This window comes from Megalobrama amblycephala, linkage group LG2, assembly GCF_018812025.1.
Source record: "Megalobrama amblycephala isolate DHTTF-2021 linkage group LG2, ASM1881202v1, whole genome shotgun sequence".
Lineage (NCBI taxonomy): Eukaryota > Metazoa > Chordata > Actinopteri > Cypriniformes > Xenocyprididae > Megalobrama > Megalobrama amblycephala.
In genome coordinates this window covers 10,875,704-10,900,701 of record NC_063045.1, presented here as the reverse complement: position 1 = coordinate 10,900,701, position 24,998 = coordinate 10,875,704, and the positions used below count along the sequence as shown (strand labels likewise).

The 24,998-nt window shown below is 37.0% G+C and overlaps 1 protein-coding gene across 4 annotated transcripts in view; it reads right to left on the bottom strand.

Annotated features, from left to right (window-relative positions):
• Positions 1-24,075, bottom strand: part of cacna2d2b (calcium channel, voltage-dependent, alpha 2/delta subunit 2b) — a 31,220-nt gene extending 7,145 nt beyond the window's left edge. The window contains exons 1-27 of one of the 4 annotated variants that reach the window (XM_048182553.1): positions 23,766-24,075; positions 19,809-19,890; positions 16,549-16,665; positions 16,410-16,469; positions 15,796-15,840; positions 15,306-15,429; positions 13,393-13,524; positions 13,225-13,282; positions 12,061-12,111; positions 11,891-11,990; positions 11,520-11,681; positions 10,822-10,932; positions 10,554-10,632; positions 10,305-10,354; positions 7,641-7,730; positions 7,467-7,532; positions 7,310-7,384; positions 5,430-5,504; positions 4,506-4,577; positions 4,242-4,313; positions 2,106-2,167; positions 1,938-2,014; positions 1,786-1,846; positions 1,591-1,688; positions 356-446; positions 215-277; positions 28-131 (exon numbers count right to left, since the gene is read on the bottom strand). In XM_048182553.1, the coding sequence (XP_048038510.1) occupies positions 28-131; positions 215-277; positions 356-446; positions 1,591-1,688; positions 1,786-1,846; positions 1,938-2,014; positions 2,106-2,167; positions 4,242-4,313; positions 4,506-4,577; positions 5,430-5,504; positions 7,310-7,384; positions 7,467-7,532; positions 7,641-7,730; positions 10,305-10,354; positions 10,554-10,632; positions 10,822-10,932; positions 11,520-11,681; positions 11,891-11,990; positions 12,061-12,111; positions 13,225-13,282; positions 13,393-13,524; positions 15,306-15,429; positions 15,796-15,840; positions 16,410-16,469; positions 16,549-16,665; positions 19,809-19,890; positions 23,766-23,863 (2,275 nt within the window). In that variant the 5' untranslated portion in view covers positions 23,864-24,075. The remainder of the gene's footprint in view (positions 1-27; positions 132-214; positions 278-355; positions 447-1,590; positions 1,689-1,785; positions 1,847-1,937; positions 2,015-2,105; positions 2,168-4,241; positions 4,314-4,505; positions 4,578-5,429; positions 5,505-7,309; positions 7,385-7,466; positions 7,533-7,640; positions 7,731-10,304; positions 10,355-10,553; positions 10,633-10,821; positions 10,933-11,519; positions 11,682-11,890; positions 11,991-12,060; positions 12,112-13,224; positions 13,283-13,392; positions 13,525-15,305; positions 15,430-15,795; positions 15,841-16,409; positions 16,470-16,548; positions 16,666-19,808; positions 19,891-23,765) is intronic. The other 3 variants (XM_048182556.1, XM_048182555.1, XM_048182554.1) reach the window with 3 other exon arrangements.
• Between the last annotated feature and the right edge of the window lie 923 nt (positions 24,076-24,998).

Genomic DNA, 24,998 nt, shown 5'->3' with positions numbered 1-24,998 from the left:
TTAGTGTATGTAATTTATTGGGCTCACAGGTTCGTGTTGGCGCTCTAAAGATGTAGCCTTTGTTGTCCAGACTGCGACGGAAGAAGTTTGAGTTCAGAGGCTCAGGGTCCTCGTCCCATGATTCAGCAGCCCTGAAACACACACACACACAAACACATTACGAAGCTTCTTGTAATGGTAATGTCATTACAGTACCAGCAGTGTCATCACTCACATGTTGGGGTAAACGCGTGTGACGCCTCCATTGGTGGACGCGAACAGCGCCAGGAAGCCGTACCTGCAGAAATCAGATTGTCAGATGAACAGCTGAAACCACTCAAAGTAAGTCAACAGACTCTGACGGGTCTGATCTTACGTGTTGAGGTCCTTGTTCTGCCAAACGCGTGTGGCGAGCTGCCAGAGGATCCCAGAATCCAAGATCAGGTTATGAATGAGACCCTGATCACCTGTGAACACAGTTAAAAACATTCAACTATGATGGATTCAAATGCATCAATAAATTCATCCAAGTCTTCATGAGAAAATATAAAATTGTCTATTATGACTTAGATTTAGTTAATGAGGATTCATTATTTAAAGCTGCTGTAATTAGTTATTGCAAATATAATACTTTCATTATGGGTACTGTAATACATGCTGTATATATTTTTTCAGATGATATAATAGCAGACCTCATATTATGTAGTCAATACTAGCTATAATAATAAGTAATCAGTGCTGTTATATTTGCTGGAATATTTAGAAATCAATGTATTTTTAATATAGTATATTTAATAAAAAGCTGTAATATTATTTAATATTGTAATACTGAAATATTTAGCAATCGATATTGTACTATTTAATTAGAGCTGTAATATTTAGAAATTAATGCTGAAATATTTATTAATACATATAATGTAATATTTAATTAAAGCTGCATATTTAGTTATTAATGCTGTTATATTTATTGTAATATTTAATTAAAGCTGTAATATTTAGTAATCATTACTGTAATATTTAGTGCTCATCACTTTAATATTTAAAGCTGTGTCTATATATATATATTTAATAATAAATGCTGTAATATTTAATAATCGTTACTGTAATATTTAATTAGAGCAGTATATTTATTAATAAATAATATATTTATTAATATATATATTTTATAATACATTTAATAATAAACATGTAATAATGCACAAATGTAATATTTAATAATCATTACTTTAATATTTAATTAGTAAATGTAGTAACAAATGCTGTTATATTTAATTAGCGCTGTAATATTTAGTGATCAGTATTATAATATTTATTAGAATAGTATATTTAGTAATAAACGCTGTAATACTTATTAATCATTACAGTAATATTTAATTAGAGCTGTATATTTCGTGTAATCAATGCTGTAATATTTATCAATTTTGTAATATTTAATTAGAGCTGTAATATTTCATAATTAATGCTGTACTTTTTCATTATCAGAGAACTAAAAAAAAAATAACTTTTGCTATCATGTTTAATTATAGATCTGTAATGTTTAATAATAAATGCTGTAATATGTAATAAACAGTGCTGGTGTCGTCCTCCGGTCTGGAGGTGAAGGTTACTCACAGTCTTCAGATTCAGGTGAGATCTCCACCATCAGAGACAGGAAGTCCGCCAGGAACTGTGTGTTATTCTCAGCCATCTGCAGACGCTTGCAGTATTCTCTACACAGAGAAAGAGAGAGAGAGTCAGTGAACGCCCATACATCTACACAGTAATATCTAACAGAGGAAATATCATAATGGATCTATGTGCACAAACCTAGGGGCCAGAAACACGTGACCGGCAGACTCAAAAGAGTTCGGCAGCAGAGACTGTAAATCTGAGAGAGGTGCAGGAGAGATTATTTAGGATGAAACATCAGGATCGCTAATCTTACACAAGATTTCAACCGTATTAAACGAAACACTCACACTGCAGCTGTAGCATGACATCACTGAGATCAGCCTGGATGTAATATTCACTGTACGGAGGAAGCACCAGACCCAGACTGCAGGGGTGACACATGAAAACAAACAATGAGTTCAGCATGATTAACGTCAAACCGTACGATCGTACGAAACAGCCGAATCGACTCATACCTGTAATCAGTATCATTAATTGGTGTCCAGGAGTAAATACGTATGACCTCATCAATGTAGCGCTGCAAGAAAACATTTAATCATTAGTCATTTTCATACAAAGTTTTAACAGTGTATTGATGGCGTGTGTTTACTAAGATGTAGCAGAAAATTGCACAGATCTCTTTCAATCTGCTGTATTCTTGCTAGATTTCAAAACGAAACGGCTCTTAGCCATTTATAGCCATTCTATGTGTGTCTCAAACAGTAGTGCCCTTAAAATTTAGCTCTCTTAAATAGTGTTAAGTGCACACCATTTCTGATGGTTTTCTGAAGAACGCAACAATGCTTTTGAGTTATTAGTATAACATTCTGGATTCCCGAACTTTGCATTCGGTTGAAAAACTTTCATGTTTTTTGCAAGGGAACACAAAGTTTCTCAGGGGAATGCAAATCTTTTGCGAGTGATAATCTTTTGCGTTCTTGGGGAAAGAGCAGTTTTTAAGCGCGAATGCAACGTTTCTCAGGGGAACGCAAAACTTTTCAGAGCGATTGCAAATTTTCTTAGAAGAACTCAAAGGTTTTGGAAGTCAACGCAAATTTTCTCAGGGGAATGCAAATCTTTTGTAAGTGATCGCAAACTTTCTTGGAGGAAAGCAGTTTTTGAGAGTAAATGCAAAGGTTTGCAAGGGGAATGCAAAATTTTTGCGAGCGATCACAAAGTTTCTTGGGGGAATGCTGTGGCGAGCTGCCAGAAGATCTCAGAATCCAAGATCAGGTTATGAATGAGACCCTGATCACATGTGAATACAGTTAAAAACATTACATTATGATGGATTCAAATGCTTCAATAAATTCATCCAAGTCTTCATGAGAAAATATAAAATTGTCTATTATGATGTAGTTTTAGTTCATGAGGAATCATTATTTAATTAAAGCTAAATCAATGCCATAATGTAGTCATTAGCTGTAATACTTAGAAATCAATATGTATTAATCAATATAGTCATATTTAATGAAATTAAATATTTCATTAGATCTGTAATATTTAGTAATGATGGCTGAAATATTTAGCAATCAGTATTGTACTATTTAATTAGAGCTGTGATATTTAGAAATTAATGCTGAAATGTTTTTAATAAATATTTATGCGAGCTAACGCGAACATTTTTGTGAGCGAACAAAGTTTCTCAGGGGTATGCAAAACTTTTGAGTGATCAGGTTTTGCAAGCGAATGTGAAGGTTTTGAGAAGGAAAGTAAAGTTTCTCAGGGGAAAGCAAAATTTTTGCAAGCAATCGCAAAGTTTCTTGGGGGAACTCAGTTTTTGTGAGTTAATACAAAGGTTTTTTGAACGAAGGTCTTGTGAGTGAACGCAAAGTTTCTCAGGAGAACGCAACATTTTTGTGAGCGATCGCAAAAAGTTTCTCGGGGGAACGTAAAGGTTTATAAAGAGAACACAAAGTTCCTTTTCGAATGGGAACTCACACTGCATCCTCTTTCAGGCACAGTCTCCTTTCTCTGACACACCCTTTTCAGGTCTTGGAGTCTCTACTAATGAGCTGATAACCTGGATCAGGTGTGTTTGATTAAGGAGACATGCAAAATGTGCAGTGTTGGGGTGCCTCCAGGACCAGGAATGGGAACCACTGCCTTAAAGGACGCAGTGCCTTATTCCCCTTCTCAGGGAACCATGGTTACATGCGTAACCTGAGACGTTTCTCGAGGGAATGCAAAACTTTTGCGAGAAAAGGCAATAGCATTGAAATAGATTTTTTTCCTCTTTAGGGGCTCCATATAAAATGTAAGTATTTCATATTGATTTTAACAATGAAATGTATCTAGATTTTAAAATTGCAAACATGCAAATAAATTGATTTGACATCATTTTATGTAAAAACCGGAGTACTATCTAACTACATGCTCAAAAAAATGTACTTTAACATTAGTGGTGAAGTATATATTTATATTGCATATTTGGGCCATAAAGCAATTATGCAAATTGGCAAGCAGCTAATTAATGACATCGTTTGGGGCATCATAGACATGTATATCTGAAAATTGAATCTGTAATTTTGAGCCATTTATAGAAAGTCATGTCCTAGATATCACACATGTCCTAGTTTCATCTGACACATTAATTGCACACACACACTTGCCTCATCCATTGATTTAATTAGTGTTTTGATCGTCAACTCTCCTGATCGGCCATCAATCATTTGCCGACGAATCTGAAAAGGATAAAAAGCAAGTTATCCATGAGCTCCTGCTGATTTAACATAAATGATCAGGCAAATGATTCAGCCAAACATCATATTTAACACATGAAGTGAGTGTGCCAGTGCCGCCCACACTGAAACATGAACAACACAGAAATATGTGAGTTCATTTGAGGACATTTAATGCTTTAGATTAGTAAAGACCTCTTGTTTGCTGCTGTCTTCTACTTCTGCATCCAGGAAGTCCAGAGTCACCGGCTCTGGCAAATCCTCCTCCTGCAAAGATACAAACATCAGATTGTTGTTAACTAAAACTAAAACCACTACAGAAATATTTTCGTGACTTGAAATAAAATAAACAGTAACTGAAATAAATTATTGTTGCCAAAGCAACCAAAGCAATTTAGTTGCCAAAGCAATGTCTATTTTTATTTAACTTAAAGGGATAATTCTCCCAAAAATGATAATTCTGTTATCATTTACTCTCATACTCATTTACCCTCAAGTTGTTCCAAGCCTATATGAATTTCTTTCTTCTGCTGAACAAAAAAAAGAGATATTTTGAAGAATATGGGTAACCAAACAGTTGATGGGCCCCATTGACTTCGATAGTATGGTAAAAAAAATAAAAATACTATGGAAGTGAATGGCGCCCAACAACTGTAACCGAAATTCTTTAAATATCTTCTTTTGTGTTCAGCAGCAGAAAGAAATTCATTAACAGGTTAACAGAATTTTTATTTTGGGGTGAACTATCCTTTTAAGAACTAAAATAAAATAAAATAATAATAATTTAAAAAAAAAAACTATAAACATTTTTTTTGACAAAAACACAACAAAATAACTAAAATTTTAACTCAAATAAAATGGAAAACATAAAAATAAAAACTCATTAAAAATATATCAATGATACTAAAATAACACTGAGACAAACACACAATCACGAGTACGAAGAATCTCACAAAACCAGTCAAGAACATATCTGGATCGTATTGCATTCCCTAAAATAATACAAAATACAACAATGGGATGTTTGGGTATTATGTTAATGAAAATGAAATTATTAAAACACAAATGAGCGTGATTGTTTAGTCATTTCGGTTTCCACACAGACAATCAGACTCTCACTCGAGGCTGCAGGTTCGGATGCATGAGCACGTATCCATTTGGGTCAATGGCGAAGATGTATCCGTTTGCTCCCAGCTACACACAGAGAACGAGAAAAAGAGTCTGTGATGACGTTTCCTGTTTCTCATATTGAAAAGATAAAAGACTAGCGCAAAACAGGAGTTTTTAAATAGCCACTGGCTAATACAATTACAATATACACTGATGAGCCAAAACATTATGACCAGTCACAGGTGAAGTAAATATCGTTGAATATCATTAGATCGTAAGCAGACAATCAGTTCTTATAACCAACGTTTAGGATGCAAGAGAAATGAGCAGGAATAAAGATCTGAGCAACTTTGACAAGGGCCAAATTGTTATGGCAAGGCTTTGACTGGGTCAAAGTTTCTCTGAAACGGCAAGGCTTGTGTGTTGCTCCCGTTCAGCAGTGGTGAGAAGTGGCCAGAAGATGGACAAACCACAAACCGGCAACAGCGTCGGAACTGGATCTTTGAGCAGTGGAAGAAGGTCGCCTGGTCCGATACTTTAGGAGAAGTTCTGCTGGGAAACCCTGGGTCTGGCCATTCATGTGGACGTAAATCTGACACTTGCACCTACCTAAACTTTGTTGCACCCCTTCATGACAATGAAGTTCCCTGGTGGAAGTGGCCTCTTTCAGCAGGATAATGAACCTGTCACACTGCATACAATGTTCAGCAGTGATTTGAGGAACATGATGAAGAGTTTAAGGTGTTGCCCTGGCCTCCAAAGTTTCCCAGATCTCAATCCAATTGAGCATCTGTGGGATGTGCTTGGCCAACAAGTTCGATCCACAGTGGCTCCACATCGCATCCTACAGGACTTGAAGGATTTGCCTCGGTGGGTCAGCACTGCTTTGGCAGTACGCAGAGGACCAATGGCATATTTGGCAGGTGGTCATAATGTTTTGGCTCATCGGCATTTGATATAAATCAACAGTCACAAATAAGACATGCACAAATTTGCTAATATTAAATGCATTAAATAATTATTTTATACAATTTACTAAAAGGCCACTCCAAATATCTGATATAATGGTAATCATGCTTTAACCTTGTTAGATTGTGAAACAAACACACTTTAATTGATTAGACAAGCAGTCTATAACAATATAATATAATATAATATAATATAATATAATATAATATAATATAATATAATATAATATAATATAATATAATATAATATAATATATGTTTTATCAGTTACACATTTTTTTTTTAAAACCTCCTTATCCACATTTAGAAAAACTCACAAATAATACATATAGATGTTTACAATATAATACAACTTCATGTTTACAATGTAATATAATAATTATTGTTAAATCAGTTACATACATTTTTAAAAACCTTAGCCATTTAGAAAAAAACATACATTATTATGTTTATAATGTAATTTAATAATATAATATAATATAAAACATTAATATAATTTATCAGTAACACAATTTAAAACCTCACTAGCCACATTTAGAAAAATATATAATACACATTATGTATGTAATATAATATAAAAGAATATATGTTTATAATGTAATATAAGAAATTAATACATATTTTATCAAAAATATGTATTATTAAAATTTTTTAAAAACCTCATTGACCACATTTAGGAAAACATTAATAATATAATATAATATAATATAATATAATATAATATAATATAATATAATATAATATAATATAATATAATATAATATAATAATTTCAAGTTTTTCATGTGGTAACATCTAACTTTTTTTATTATTATTAAGACATAAACAAAATTGAATCAACCTAAAATGGCTACACCAACAAAACTAAGTTAAAAACAGCTCAAGATAACAACTGCAGGTTGTATAGTGTAAAAGACTTTACCTTGTACTGTGGCGTGAGTCTCTTCAGCTCATCCAGATGAACGTCGACCCCCATCACCCCTAAAATCAGCTGATTCTGAACACACAAACACTGACGTCAATGATCTGCACACAGCAGAGTTCAGCGTGATGATGATCCATCAGTAATCGAGCATCACCTGAGAGTTTCCGTCTACGGTGAGGTTGAAGACCGGCATCGTCCCCGTCACCACCAGCCCCAGACCCTGTAAGCGAAACAGAAACTCACAATGTTTTATGAGGCATCACAGTACGACGGACCCAGAGCAGCCCATATGTTTCACAGACAGCAGGCGGGTCGAAGCGACTCTCACCAGAGCATCCTGATAGACGTTGGTCCATTGCACCTGTTTGGCACTTCTGCCTGCCAGAACCATGGGGCGGCCCAGTACGTCCAGATACTCCTGTAAAACACATTCATTTAAGCATTTTACCTTTCTGAAAATACCACCATTTGTGTCTGAATTAAAGCTTGAGTGATTCAGCCAAATAAAATAAAATTAAAATTATAAAATTATAAAAATAACAATATATTCAGGTGCTGGTCATATAGTTAGAATATCATCAAAAAGTTGATTTATTTCACTAATTCCATTCAAAAAGTGAAACTTGTATATTATATTCATTCATTACACACAGACTGATATATTTCAAATGTTTATTTCTTTTAATTTTGATGATTATAACTGACAACTAAGGAAAATTCAGTATCTCAGAAAATTAGAATATTGTGAAAAGGTTCAATATTGAAGACACCTGGTGCCACACTCTAATCAGCTAATTAACTCAAAACACCTGCAAAGGCCTTTAAATGGTCTCTCAGTCTAGTTCTGTAGGATACACAATCATGGGGAAGACTGCTGACTTGACAGTTGTCCAAAAGACGACCATTGACACCTTGCACAAGGAGGGCAAGACACAAAAGGTCATTGCAAAAGAGGCTGGCTGTTCACAGAGCTCTGTGTCCAAGCACATTAATAGAGAGGCGAAGGGAAGGAAAAGATGTGGTAAAAAAAAGTGTACAAGCAATAGGGATAACCACACCCTGGAGAGGATTGTGAAAAAACCCATTCAAAAATGTGGGGGAGATTCACAAAGAGTGGACTGCAGCTGGAGTCAGTGCTTCAAGAACCACTACGCACAGACGTATGCAAGACATGGGTTTCAGCTGTCGCATTCCTTGTGTCAAGCCACTCTTGAACAACAGACAGCGTCAGAAGCGTCTCGCCTGGGCTAAAGACAAAAAGGACTGGACTGCTGCTGAGTGGTCCAAAGTTATGTTCCTGATGAAAGTAAATTTTGCATTTCCTTTGGAAATCAGGGTCCCAGAGTCTGGAGGAAGAGAGGAGAGGCTTGAGGTCCAGTGTAAAGTTTCCACAGTCAGTGATGGTTTGGGGTGCCATGTCATCTGCTGGTGTTGGTCCACTGTGTTTTCTGAGGTCAACGCAGCCGTATAAGGTCAACGCAGCCATATACCAGGAAGTTTTAGAGCACTTCATGCTTCCTGCTGCTGACCAACTTTATGGAAATGCAGATTTCATTTTCCAACAGGACTTGGCACCTGCACACAGTGCCAAAGCTACCAGTACCTGGTTTAAGGACCATGGTATCCCTGTTCTTAATTGGCCAGCACACCGCCTGACCTTAACCCCATAGAAAATCTATGGGGCAGGGGTATTGTGAAGGGCCGGTGTCTCTGCAGGAGCTCCAACCCTAATCATACACACCTGAAGCAGCTAATTAAGCCTACTAAGATATGCCAGACCTGATGCAAGTTGGAGCAATGCAGAAGGCCCTCCAGCTGGGGACCCCTGCTAGGGGTATTGTGAAGAGGAAGATGCGATATGCCAGACCCAACAATGCAGAAGAGCTGAAGGCCACTATCAGAGCAACCTGGGCTCTCATAACACCTGAGCAGTGCCACAGACTGATCGACATGCCACGCCGCATTGCTGCAGTAATTCAGGCAAAAGGAGCCCCAACTAAGTATTGAGTGCTGTACATGCTCATACTTTTCATGTTCATACTTTTCAGTTGGCCAAGATTTCTAAAAATCCATTCTTTGTATTGGTCTTAAGTAATATTATAATTTTCTGAGATACTAAATTTGGGATTTTCCTTAGTTGTCAGTTATAATCATCAAAATCAAAAGAATGAGTGTGTAATGAATGAATATAAATATACAAGTTTCACTTTTTGAATGGAATTAGTGAAATAAATCAACTTTTTGATGATATTCCAATTATATGACCAGCACCTGTACATCTTAATATTTTTGACTATATAGAATATCTCAAGTATTCTTGCGTGAAAACAAACATTTTTTAGAAAAACACTTAATATAAAACACTGAAACAAATCAAATGTACCGACTGAACTGTGAATCAGTTTATAATCAGTTTACAATCATACTATTAAAGTGTTTTGTTTCTCACATATTCTTGAGAGACAAGAAACATTTTTAGTGAAGCACATCATATAAAACAGATAATTTATTGATTAACTGAAACACTTTTTCATGAATCGATTAATTGAAACACTTTTTCACTGAAACAAATCAAATGTACCAACGTACTGAATTGCGAATCAGTTTGAATAATATTAAAGTGTTTTGTTCTCATATACTTGTGAACTGCGGGACAACAAACATTTAATGAAGCATGTCATATAAAACACATCAATTAAGAATCAATTCATTAAAAATGAACAATTTGAACTTATTCACAGAAACGAATCAGTCTTATCAGCTCTAATATTGTTTTTGCTACTGAATCTTCAGTTACACTATTAAAGTGTCTCATATTTGTGAGTTGCGAGACAATAATAATTGTGAAAATAGCCTCTTGTCTTTAGTAACTTTGACTAAAAAAACCAAGGCACATTAAAATTCATAAAACACATCCACAATGTTGTTGAAATTTGATATTGCCAGCCATAACAGGGAAACCTGCACACATTAATGTGTGTGTGTAACTCACCTGGGTGTTAATCCTTATAGCACAGATGGAGCGGATCTCAAAATAGTATCCTGCCGAGACGGAGAGACACTTAGTGTGATGTCACATGTAATTTCTACATGTAATTCAACATGCATCAGCATATAAATACAACTTATAGCATCAATGTAAGGGTAGATACTTGTTTTGTTTTGTTTTTTTCAGGAAGAAGTCACATTTTCACAGGAAAAATCTCCACTAGCATCTTTTCCAAATGAGTACATGTCTCACCCTTATTAGCACATGCGATCCACTGCAGCGGAGTGACATCATAATTGTGCTGCCCCACCGAGAACGTGAACACACGGACCTGCAGAGACCATCACATATCCCACAATTACCCCGGCAAATTAGACAGGAAACAAGCTGTTTCACTGGAGGAAAGGGGTAATTATGAGGAACACGCACTTCCAGAAGACAACAGCAGAGCAGAAACACAAAACGCTCAACATAGAATGAAGATATAAATCATATCATGTCAGGAAAGTGATGATCAGACCGTCTTATTGGGCCAGTTGTACTGCTCAAATATGTCCTGAGCTCGGTCCTCCCCTCCGTCAGTAAATAACATGATGATTTTATTGCAGTTGGCTCGAGGAACATTCGTCTTCTGTGTGAAAATGAGAAACAGAAAGAGAGAAGATTATAATACTGTGTCCAAACCAAAAGAGCAAGCAATAAATCATCAAGCATAAATCATCACATCTATTTAATTAAATGAGGTGTGATTTTGTCATAGTCTGGTTTGTATTTCCATTGTGTCAAGATGGGTAGCTCCGCCCACAGTGAAATCTCATTGGTCCAAATTCCCACAAAATGCAGGTGTATGTTAAAGAAATATTCTGGGTCCAGTACAAGTTCAGCTCAATCTGCAGCATTTGTGGAGTGATTTTTTACAAAATTAAATTCCACCGGGTCAAAACTGACCCAGGATGTCAAAAGGTGTATGCAGATTTAAAGGCAACATGAGAGAAAATCATTATTTTTACAGTCGTTTTAGGGTTTATGGTGTTGAGTTATAGCAATGAAGTTGTAAAAAGGATACAACAAAGGTGAGTAAGTGATTTGTCTGTTAACACTCATATTGTTCATTTGTTTTAGCTGAACTATTAAAAACAGCGAGTATTCTTAAGTTTTTATAAGCCACATGTTATGCCACAAATGCTGTCAATTAACTTAAATTGTGTTCAGACTCACGTTGAGCAGCTGGTTGAAGGCGAAGTGAAAGCCAGATTTGTAATCGGTGGTTCCTTTGGCCTGCATCTGCTGTACTGCCTCTTTAAAGATCTTTTTATTACGTACATTTGCCTGTACCAGGTGCTTAAAGCAGGGCACCACTGCCTCGGCCTTCTCATTGAACTACAACAGAAAGAGACAGGAAATAAAGCTGAATTAAATGTACAGGTTCATGAATAAAAAAAACCCCCCAAAAAACAACTTAGTAGCTTTACATAACAGGATTTGTATTCTATATTATCTGCAAAAAAATTTAAGAATATTTTATCAGTTGATTAAGAAAAGGGTCAATCCAAAAAAACTTTATGGTACGTTCAAAATTGCGTACTGACCCTAGCCACATTGACATAATCGTCATCGGAGAGCGTGTCGAGCATCTCTGTGACTGAAGCTTTGATCAGTTTGAGAGTGAGTCCACTGACGCTGCCGCTCCTGTGGACAGAAAAGACGTCAATGTTGAATAAACAACGCAAACGCACAAAAAAAGCATGCACATACTCACACGTCTACCAGGATGACCATGTCTTTCGGTGATGACGCTCCTTGAATGTACCTGAGGAAAACAGAAGCACAAGTTTGAGTATCAAAATTCCCTTGGCCACACCCATAAACTGGCCAATCAAAGACAGCCAACTGTTTCAATAGATGTCTATAGCCAAATAATCTGATTTAGGCTGATTTTACAGTTTGACATAATTTGATGTCTCCAAATGAATATTATCATCATGCATAATGAAGGTGCAATGACATTGCTGTCTATGTGTGCTTCAGAAACCCTCAGATTTCATCAAAAATATCTTAATTTTGTTCCGAAGATGAACAAAGGTCATAAAGGTTTAGGACAAGAGGGTGAATACTTAATGACAAAAATTACATTTTTGTCTTTACCAAAATAACTAACATTAAGTAAAAACTATATAGAAATATTTTTTTTTAAATTCTATTTCTTTGAAGAAAGCAGCTGCGATGCGCCACGCATTACGTAATCACACTGGAAAGGTCACGCATTACACAGGCAGAAGTACCGATCCAGTTTCTACAAAGTGAACATGCAAAGACTAAGCCAAACAACCGTTACAAAATAAGTGTAAAACAACGATGTCGGATGATTTTGAAGTTGGAGGAGAAAATAAGATGGAGTTTTCCACTATACTGCGATACTTCCGCCTACATCACGCGTGACCTTTCCAACATGATTACGTAATGTGTGGCGCATCACAGAGCTAGTGCAAGACGAGCATTTGTGGTTAAAAAGTATACAATTTTTTTTTTTTTTTTTAAATGATAGATTGTTTCATTAGATAAGACCCTTATTCTTTGGCTGGGATCATGTAGAGCACTTTGAAGCTGCATGAAACTGCAATTTGGACCTTCAACCTATTGAACCCTGTTGAAGTCCACTAAATGGAGAAAAATCCTGGAATGTTTTCCCTTAAAATCCTTTATTATTTTTCGACTAAATAAAGAAAAACATAACCATCTTTGATGACATGGGGGTGAGTAAATTATTAGGAAATTTTAATTCTGAAGTGAACTAATCTGAAGTGTACAGTTTTTAAAACATACTACAAGTGCACATTCAATACAATTAAGTGCACCTCTTCCACAAGGCAACTTATTGTCTGATTTCTGCATATAAACACTAAAGATACAGAAAGTGGTTTACCAGGGTCTCCGTCGCACATCATAAAGGTCGATCTTATCCGGCGCTCTCCAGGGAGCAGCTAAAATGTTACATAGAAGAGCTTATTTGTGTAATAATATATTTATGCAAAACAAACTGCGATCGGTCTTCAATCAGATACAGAAATTAATGCACAGGTAAGCATGGTACCTGGGTAATATCTTGTGACCCCCGTAGCGCTCCCAAATGCTTGCCAGAGTAACGACGGGTCGTCTCTGCTGTTCTCCATGAAGACTCGCTCTAATGCTTGTGTCCAGTTCAGTTCATTCAGAATAACTGGAGCTACAGACAGACAGACAGACACACACACACACACACACACACACATATAACTAGGGCTGTCACTAACGATTATTATAGTAATCAAGTAATCAGACAATTATTTTGACGATTAATCAAGTAATCTGATAATTTTTTGTGGTAATAAAAATAGACCTAAGTGAACATTAGCTTTTAAAATCTCTTAAAATATATGTATTTTAACAATAAGGCAATAATAATTGGTTAAAATAAAATATCATAAGCAAGTAATCATATGGTTTTATTGAACAGCACTGTTAAAATACGTGACGTAATATACATATACACAATGCCTACATAGGGCGCCAACAGCCTGGTGATTGTTGTTGTTACACTTTACTCAGCATGATCAAATAATCCTTGTTTAATATTGGCCAAACATTTAGTTCAAATGTCCACTTCATCTTTAATATTTGGCCAGAGAGAAATTCTACAGCCACTGTAATTTGTAGAACAATAACATGTGGACATCACAACATACAAACTCAGAGCAATGGTTTAAACTTTTATTTTGAAATCTCGATATACAACTTGCATATTTAGAAGCATTTTGATGTATTCTCCTGTGTTGGCATAGGTTTATAAATGATTTAAACATTATAAGTAACCCAAACTCAAAGCATATGCAGAGATGGAGATTGTTAAACGAGCAGCTCCACGCATGTAAATGATAACAGTGCAACACTTTGTATAAAAACACGAAATATGTCAGACTTTATATGCATTCACAAATGCACGTTATAGGAAACCCCAACAAACAGCGCAGAGACTGAGTTCACGTTGAGCAGTATTTACTGTGAACGGAGCCGCTCTGACATGCTGGAAGAAACACGTAACCTGCATGTATGTAAATAATTAAAGTGCCACGCTTCACACTGAAACCCGCAGCGCATATATTTATTTAATGCAATCGCAACCCTTGTGATTTCACAATAGCATTATATTTGACTATATTATGATTTTTAAATGGTTTTACAATATTGTGCAGCCTCAGAAAATGGTCTAATAATGAAGTTTATGGATTCTCATCCATGGAATGCGCCACTATTTTCAAGGGTATATTGCTATTGAGAATTTGTTTTAAAACTGAGCACCCAAATTTCATTCAGGGAATTGTGACAGCCCTAATTACAGCATTCGCATAAAATATAGGTGGATGAAAAGCCAAGATACGCATAAATTCAAAAAAATGTGCAGCAAAAATATGGGGGGATAAGGGGGATAATTTTTTATCCAAATAAAAAATGTAGATTGTGTATAGCCTATTATGGACAAACATTTTCTGAATAAAGCCCTCGATACCCATCAAAAAAAAAACTCCAAATCACAGAGGATGTGACTGGATAACTAGACTAACCAGCAAACCAAGCGCATTGCACAGCATCTCAAATGTTAGTTTGGTCTTCATTAAAAGTCTATGATTTGGTGATTTGGTATGATCACCTCTCAAACCGTCTTACTAGATTACATTCCCAAACGTCAGTCATCTGTCTCAGAACGCAAGATAACATGATAGCGTTTATTGCATTTTGTCATGTGCGCTCTAAGACGCAAATCATTTATGATGTACGAAAAAAGAGCTTTGGAGAAGCCTCTGATTACAGCAACTTTCTCACGAAGTGCTAATTTCTCACGAAGTGATTTCAAGAATGGCAAAAGATGTATGCGCTATTCCAAATTTTGCACATGTTAAATCCACAACTTTGGATGGAAACATAGCTATTGGCTCTTAGAGATCTAATAGCATCAGACTCGTTCCTCACCGCCTTTGTAGATGTCTGTGGGGATCTGGACGGCAGTGTGTGAGAAATTCACATGGTTCTTAAAGATCGGGTCATACACAAACTCCAGTTTCAGCGACATCTGAGAATCGATGTCCTCACCATCCTGATGAGAATAAACCATAAAATCAGATACCTTCACACACACATATTGCATATGAGTCCATCGTTTCAGCTTGAGTTTGATTGTCAAAATCATAGTCATATGGTGATAAATGAATATGCAAAATAGTAGTTTCGAAGTTAGAAGTTTGAGCAACTAGCTTCTAAAAAGAAATTGTGTATGAATGCATGAATATTTCCTATAAACATGCCAAGAAAGCGTCATATTCACTTTTCATTAACATTGCATATGCTTTTTCTAAAATACTTCAAAATGGTTCAAACAGGCCCACTTTCTAAAGCATGTAAATCTATGTACTGAAACATGTTTTTCACATCGGCGATAGATAGAGATGTACTCAGTACTCACATAGTCCATCTCTGCTTTAGAGTTATAATATTCAATATTTTCCTCCTGAAATAAACACACAGAACAAAAATACAAAAATCTGCTGTTTAAAATCGGTTTGAGTATTTGAAGAATCAAATACAGATGTCCTCCACATGACAAATGCTCATTTAAGCACAATTCACCCATATGAGCATGTGTGTTGTCAGTCGAGCTGAACATCTCTAATGAATCAAATCAGTCAGAAAAACGAGATGTCACAATCTATTGAGCTTAAACAGACCCTCCAGCTACAGACTCACAGAAATCATGACTCACAGCGAGTGTGTGTAAAGCTTGTATCTGGATCAGAGATACACGGATGTGAATATGAGAGGACAAGGTGCATCAAGGCACACAGATGGAAAAAATGGAAAAAGGAGACAGAATGAATCGTTCTAGTTGTGCGATTCATTTTAATGAATCAGTTGAAACAACATAGGAATCATCGTCTGAATCAACTTGAATCACACATGCAAAAGCAATGTTTAAAGTGAAATGTAAAACTGTGTGAAGAGTCTGGAAAAGGTGTAAAATTATTGCGAAATGCACACAAGTGAGTCTAAAAATTATTAGTGCTGTTAAAACCACCTGACCTTGATTCCATCCTGCCAGCGATGATCTTTCTGAAGACGCTCCGCTTCGCTCGCCAGTTTCTGACGGAAAGCACAGATGAGAATCGTCAAGGGGAATCCTGAAGAAAGAGCGTGTGTTTTTGTGTGCATGTTTTCTTACCTCGAGCGCTTTGCGTTTCTTGGCCAGCAGTCTCTCAATGTCAGTTGCTACTTTTTCTACAATGTCTCGAGGGTTGTTTCTGACCAAACTGAACTGTCTTCTCTTCTCACTGTAGATCTGAATAAAAAAATTAACATCCCTTTGATATATATTATATATATTTCAATCATGACTCTCTGAATAGTTTTAGCATGTTATTGAATATGGCTTGTTAATATAGTACTGCTGTTTTGCTGAATTTTGGTGAATTGTATTGCTGAATATATGGACTTGCTACTGCTAACAGATACACAGACTGTTTTGAGCATGTAAGATATGCTGCTGATGCATAAATAGACATACATATATCCCGTAGCAGATCTAGGCAGGTAGAGCTGGGGGAGGTGGAGGATTTCAAAGGTACCATGCTTACACTGCAGCATACAGTCAGATGACGAATACAGTCACAGCACAGGCAATCTACACTCCAAACCAGAAGGGGGCGTGTGCGGTAATGCAATGCTGTTTGCTAACCGCCACAACAGGAAAAAGAGCAGATGTAGAGACAATCTATGCACCAACCCAAGACAAGTGATCAGATGGCGCTCAAGAGCTTGCTAGTAGCCTATATGCTGAGTTTCGATTCATTTTAAAAGCTTTACGGAAGCTTTCAGCACATTTAACAGATGCTTGATTGGATTGAGATCTGGGGAATTTGGAGGGCAAGTCAACACCTCAAACTCGTTGTTGTGCTCCTCAAACCATTCCTGAACCAGTTTTGCTTTGTGGCAGGGTGCATTATCCTGCTGAAAGAGGCCACAACCACCAGGAAATATACCGTTTCCATGAAAGGCTGTACATGGTCTGCAACAATGCATAGGTAGGTGGTACGTGTCAAAGAAACATCCACATGGATGGCAGGACCCAAGTTTTCCCAGCAGAACTTTGCCCAAAGCATCACACTGCCTCTGTTGGCTTGCCTTCTTCCCATAGTGCATCCTGGTGCCATGTGTTCCCCAGGTAAGTGACACACACGCACCCGGCCATCCATGTGATGTAAAAGAAAATGTGATTCATCAGACCAGACCACCTTCTTCCATTGCTCCATGGTCCAGTTCTGATGCTAACGTGCCCACTGTTGGCTCTTTCGGCGGCCCCATATGCAACAAACTGTGATGCACTGTGTATTCTGACACCTTTCTATCAGAACCTTCTTGAGCAATCTGAGCTACAGTAGCTCGTCTGTTGGATTGGATCACACAGGCCAGCCTTCGCTCCCCACAATGAGCCTTGGCCGTCCATGACCCTGTCACCGGTTCATTACTGTTCCTTCCTTGGAGCACTTTTGATAGATACTGACCACTGCAGACCAGGAACACCCCACAAGAGCTGCAGTTTTGGAGATGCTCTGATCCAGTCGTCTAGCCATCACAATTTGGCCCTTGTCAAACTCACTCAAATCCTTACGCTTGCCCATTTTCCTGCTTCTAACACATCAACTTTGAGGACAAAATGTTCACTTGCTGCCTAATATATCCACCCACTAACAGGTGCCGTGATGAAGAGATAATCGGTGTTATTCACTTCACCTGTCAGTGCTCATAATGTTATGTCTGATCGGGATTATATATAAAACCCTTGCTGAATAAAAGTATTATAAATATATTGCTTACCCCCAAACTTTTAACGGTATATATATATATATATACCATCAAGAGGACATTTATCAGCTGGAGGAAACAGCGAGTGAGCTGCATGTTTGTGTTGTACATTATTAATGCTCATCGCTGGGAAACCCGTGTAACTTCCTGTCAGATGTGACGCACTAAAAATAAACTAATTTTACAGTGTTTTCTCCTCGTGTAAATGAGTGTTTGTGCTCCAGCGTGAGGTGTGAGACAACAGCTGCTGTAGCCCAGTGGCGTGACTTAAAAAGACGAGCCTCATTAACCCGGTAAATAACGTCTGAGTCCAGAACAAGAGCTGTTTAGAGCTCAGATCAATACAGGAACATCAAACACACGCTCACTTACACACTGACAACTTGAGCCTACAGATGCTGCATTAAAACTAGACAATGAGTCAAGATGAAATCCATGAACTTGTTATTCCAAAGAAAAAAATGAAAATAAACCAATATCTTAGCACCTGGTTTTAAAATATGCAAACGTGATATTAGCACAAAATTAGAGCCAAATGCGATTTGCTTGCCACAACTTGTCACTCACTTGAAATCCACCAATAGCAAACAACAACCATCCAACCATCCAATCAATTCCCCATGGACAAAATTGGGGCCTGGCCTACATTTTTTCTTGATTGAAAAGCAAACTCAGATATACGTCACAATAGGTAAGAAAAAAACTATTGGAATTTCATGCCGACTTTCATGCCAAGTATGCGGTGTATCAAATAAATCAACTTATTTGTACTTGATTTAGTTTCACAGTCTGAAAATGTATTTTATTTTACTTTCAGTTTTTCCAATTTTGATACTAGTCCTGACTACTCTGAAATGCATCACATTATAAAAATGTAAAGAATTATGAGTAATATTTCATGCTGAAAATGTGAAAGATGTTTAAAATGCAAAAGAAAAAGAAAAGAATAAATGCAAAATCTCACAGAAAATGATCTGCATTGAGCGTTTGAGCGCATCTCACACAGACTTTCACTGATGAAAGTCGAGGTCAGAGGTCAAGTGTTAGGGTCAAGAGCATTAACTCAGGGTCAGGATAGTTCAAAAGACATGGCAAACACATGAGTGTATTTCGGCTTTATTTTTAATCTCAGCTCTTGAGGTTTTCATCAGAAGATCCTTGGCCATCATTAGAAACAGGTTTATCTCAAATAATAATAATAATAATAATAATATGAAGATGACCGGACAAATAATACCACTATAAAAGGTGCTGTCATATGCCCGTATTGATCATAAGCAGTGAAGCGTTCTGTCTACAGCACTGTGGCATTCTGGGTAAATGAATGACTTTAGCATCAGAGGGGCGAACCATCTGTTCTCTCTCAGTGATGTGAGCAGACACACAGACACAGACACACACACACACACACACACACACACACACACACACACAAGAGCTTCAGGATGCATTCAGACGTTGCAGCCTCTCAGTGGTGGAATGGCAGGATCATTATATTCTCCAGCACGGATTTTGTGTCTCAGATCTCATTGTTTGTGGGTGTTTGACATGCCAGCCAGACCCACAGTAATGAGCAAACGCTTGACAGAGATACTGGAAAAGCCACACACACAGACTTACCCCCTTCAGTTGCTGAGCGCCACTGATGTGCTGCAAGACTCTGTCAATCTCCTGTTCAATGCGACGAGCCCAGTGCATGATCCTACACAACACAACACAACCGTTACACAACAGGAAAAAAAAAAAAAAAAAAAAAAAACAGTTTTGCTGTAGATTTCATGATATGATTTATATCACTGTAGCTGAATATATTATGATTTTTATGTTATTCTTACTGGAAATTCAAAGAAATTGACTTCTTTGGATCGTGTTTAGCACCAAGCAAGCGCATTCTCAACAATGCGCACATGGTGAATTATAGGAGCAAAAAGTGTTGAAAAGTTGTGAAGTACTGAATTTCAAGTCAATGATTAAAGTATTAGTTCACTTTAAAATTAAAATCACCCCATGATTTACTCACCCTCAAGCCATCCTAGGAGACTTTCTCCTTTCTGATGAACACAGTCAGAGTTATATTAATAATCACCCTGATGCTCCTAATCTTTATAATGGCAGTGCATGGAAACCACTTGTTTGAAACTCAAAAAAGTGCATCCATTCATCATAAACATACTCCACACGGCTCCGGCGGGTTAATAAAGGCCTTCTGAACCGAAGAGATGCATTTGTGTTAGAAAAATATCCATGTAGTGTATTAAAAATATCCACATTTAACACGTTATAAAGTAACCTCCTTCCATATTCAACCTATGAAAAAAGCGTTTACGAAAGGCGTAGGACGTAGCGTTAACGTTTTGAACTGCAAGAGCTGTTACACTTTCTTTTTTTTCCTTTATGGGCTTTTTGTGCCTTTATTCAGAGAGGACAGTAGAGAGCAGACAGGAAAGCATTGGGCAGAGAGAGGGGGGCAGGATCGACAAAGGACCTCAAGACGGGAATGAACTCGGGCCATCATATGGCGTTTGCGTCATATGATGGCGCACTAACCACTAGGCTATCAGCGCCAGCAAGCCGTTACACTTTCTTCCGAAGTTGAAAATGGAAGGCGGTCTGGCAGAAGCTAGTTATTTTACTTCATAACGTGTTAAATATGGATATTTTTCTCACACAAATGTATCGCTTCTATTCAGAAGGCCTTTATTAACCCGCTGGAGCCGTACGTTTATGATGGATGGATGCACTTTTTTGAGTTTCAAAAGGTGGTTTCCGCACACTGCCATTATAAAGCTTGGGAGCATCAGGGTGATTATTAATATAACTCTGATTGTATTCATCTGAAAGAAGAAAGTCATATACACCTAGAATGGCTTGAGGGTGAGTAAATAATGGGGTAATTTTAATTTTAAAGTGAACTAATCCTTTAAGGCAAAAAATCTTTAAAAAATAAAAATTGTATTGATAATCGAAGCCCAGACCTCTATTTTGAACAGGAGCCTTCCGTGCAATTGGGACCATCTTGTGTCTCAGTTTATGGAGTGTAGTGAATTTGTACATTGTAATAATGGATTATTTTTTCATGTAACGAAAGCTATTATCCAGGTAAGATTATAAACTTTCACCTTCACATCAATATTTGGGTCGCAGTGTAATTCTGTCAGACGGTTATTATCGTAAAATAAATTTCCTCAGGATGTTATAACTGCGTGCTCCATGATATTACCAGGCTGACTGTAGCTACATTATCAACGATATGATGATGATTATCTGAAAACATTAACAAATGATGTCTTTCACTGCAACACTGGAATGGATGGTTTGTACAGCATGTTTTCACATTTTTGTGAAAGAAAATTGATGCTAAAATTGAGTTGATAAATATTCAGTGACCTCAACTGAACTGTCCTCATTCGTACGTCACACAGTATCAGTGACAGAATATGATATAATATCCTCACAGTCGGCTAAACTGATCAATATAATCAATGTACAGAATGTGATGTGTTTATACTGTCGACAAACACACAGGCTGCAAACAAACTGTGCTGCTCAATGAAACAGCCCCGATCTACAGATGCAGATGAATTATTTAATATCTGTGAGGTCTTGTTCAGCACACACGGGTCCGTTCGGCTTCATTAAACCGTCCTGTTACAGAACAGCATGTACGGTTAAATCATAACCCTGCAGTCTGATCATAAATATCACCTGTTTCCACGACAACAGAACAGATCTGCAAGTGATTACAGCCCGACTGCAGTTATGTTATATTATATTACGTAAGTTCAGGTTGTTTAGCATCCATAGCTCAAACCTAATTAAATCGTAACTGTCAATTAACACGTGGAGATCATAACGAACGAACGCTTAGAGAAATCTCCACGGGTCCAGCATTTAATAATCAGTGTTAATTGACAGGATAAGATGAGTTTGGGGTGCACAATATATCAGAAAATATTTTATTATTGGTATCAGAAGCATAATGTCAAGGTTTATTTTAGGTAAAACCCTTAAAACGTTTTTTTTTAAACTCTTATTTTTTGTTGTAAAACACTTAAAATAGTATACATTTATATCAGCCATCATATTTATATCGGCCATAATAACACTAACTACTGTAGGTCTAGATTTTTTTTACATGTGTGATAAAAATGTGAGTTGCATCTTTGTTTTGGTATGGGACTTATTAAACAGCACCAATGATTACAAAATTGTTTGCATAAATTTTGGCATACTGATGCATTCCTACTGCTTACAGCTGAAATGTTGACTTTACGAAAAAGGGATAAATACTTTAACTGAGGTCGCTTGGAAAATGAACAGGCCTATCATGGATGAGATTTCATTATTCTAGAGGAAGTCAGTAAGATTTCAGTCTGCACTTTCCATCACAGCTGCTGTAAACACACACACACACACACACTGGTTCATTACACATGTAGCATCATGTGTTACACAATATGTAAAGGTGAGAGTGTATCAGGGTGTGTGTCTGTGATTCAGGCGATCTAATGCACTCTCAGCAGCTGATCTGAGCATGCCCAGAAACACACACACACACACACACACACACACACACACACACACACACACACACACACACACACATCTGAGATCTTCCCAGCTGCCTATTACCTGACACACACTCCCTAGAGACAGACAGAGAGATACAGGGAAATGAGGGGCTGTTGTGACCCATATTCACATTACTTAGATCAGCTTTAAGCCACAGAAGACAGACTGTGAGCATGTAGATAGATAGATAGATAGATAGATAGATAGATAGATAGATAGATAGATAGATAGATAGATAGATAGATAGATAGATAGATAGATGTGACAGTAATTACTTTGTAATGTTCTGAGGATTATTGAACCAGCGTATAAATCTGCTGTCTGTCTGCCAGAAGACACTGACTTAAATATACACACATTCATCTATCTAAATGAGACAATACAATAGATTGTTATATAAAAAGCTAATTATAATGAATTCACACTGACATTATAAGAAAATATTTGCATTTTAGAATTAAAAATATATATATTTTATTTTATATTTTTTTAGAAAATGAAATTTCATCAATGGTAGGTGTATGTAGCTCACTTCAATGACTGACTTGGTAAACTCGCATTTCCCCTAAACACGTATGAACAAGTTCATTTCCCTTTCATCCTAATGAGTTTTTCCTATTTTTAATGTTGTGGAAATTAATATTTTGAAGTGTAACATTGAGAAAATATGCTTTACACGTAATGTTGTGAAAATTATTCTTACGTGCAATGCTGTGGAAATTAGTATTTCTTAAATGTAACGTGATGGAATGAGCACTTCTTATGTGTAATGTTGTGGAATTGAATGTTTCTTACATATAATGTTGTGAAAATTACCTTTTTACGAGTAACGTTGTGGAAATACATTTTTTCTTACGAGTAACGTTGTGAAAATGAACATTTACTTACGTGCAATGCTGTGGAAATGAGCGTGTCTTACGTGTAATGTTGTGGAAATGAACGTGTAATACTATGGGAATGAGTGATTATTTCGTGTAATGGTGTGAAATTGTTAGTGTTTCTTACGTGTAATGCTGTGGAAATGTGAGCGCGTCCACTGCGGTCCACGATCCGCTGAAAATCACCATCATCAGCAGCAGACACGCGTGAGCCCATCTCGCCATTTTCCATGAAAACACTCCAATTCAGCGGCGCAAATATCCTCACGGTTACCCAGGAGTGCAGAATATCCAGATATGACGCAGTAGTAAAGGCTCTTTTTGTCTGAGAAATAAAAAGTAAGTGAAATGAAGTGCTGTCTGTGGGCGAAAGATGCTGCGCGTGATGATGCTGCCGTGCACGCGCGCCCGTGACACCCCACAGATCTGCGCGCGACCCCATTCATTTCCCAAACACACTGAAACACAGATCTCATTATCAGAGAAAAGATATTCACATCTCCTACAAACATATCAACGCATTCTGAGTGAAAAGAAAAAAATACAACACAAACCTCACATCGAAAATAAAATGAATAGAAGGGCGTGTATGAGCAATTTTAATTTGAACAATTTGTTAATGAGGAAATATCCTACATCAAGTCGTCATGTCAATAATTATATCTTTTTAAATCAAATTTAGCTACTGACCCTCTGGCCTCCTGGTCTAAGAACGAATCAAATAATAAGTTAACCAGATTAAAATATAATATTTGTAGGGTGAATTCAGGTTGATTATAAACACTTTTTTTCAAGTCATCTCAATGGCAAATAGATTGTCTAATTCATCTGCATAATTAGTGATTACTGCCTAATAAAGATAATTCATGCATTCATTACATAATCTGTACACCGGGGAAGTCTCAGCAGTGGTGAGGATCAGGGAATTTGGTGGAGTACAGAGTGGAATAATGGATCACAGCAGGAAAAGCAATCACACACAGAGCGAGAGTTCTGCTAAAGATGTGCATGTCAGTTAAAGGGTTAGTTCACCAAAAAATGAAATTTCTGTCATTAATTACTTACCCTCATGTCTTTCCAAATCCGTAAGACCTTTGTTCATCTTCGGAGCACAAATTAAGATGAAATTTAAATGTTTTTTTTATCCCCATTGAAAGCAATATTGCCATTCAAGGTCCAGAAAAGTAGTATTAAAATAGTCAATGTGACTACAGTGGTTCAACCTTAATGTTATGAAGCGAGGAGAATACTTTTTGTGCGCAAAAACAAAACAAATCAGCCGGCTTAGTATTGGCCAGCTCCTGCTTCAGCATGACATGCATGTGTCGTGGTGCTCACGTGAACAGCATTGGCCAATACT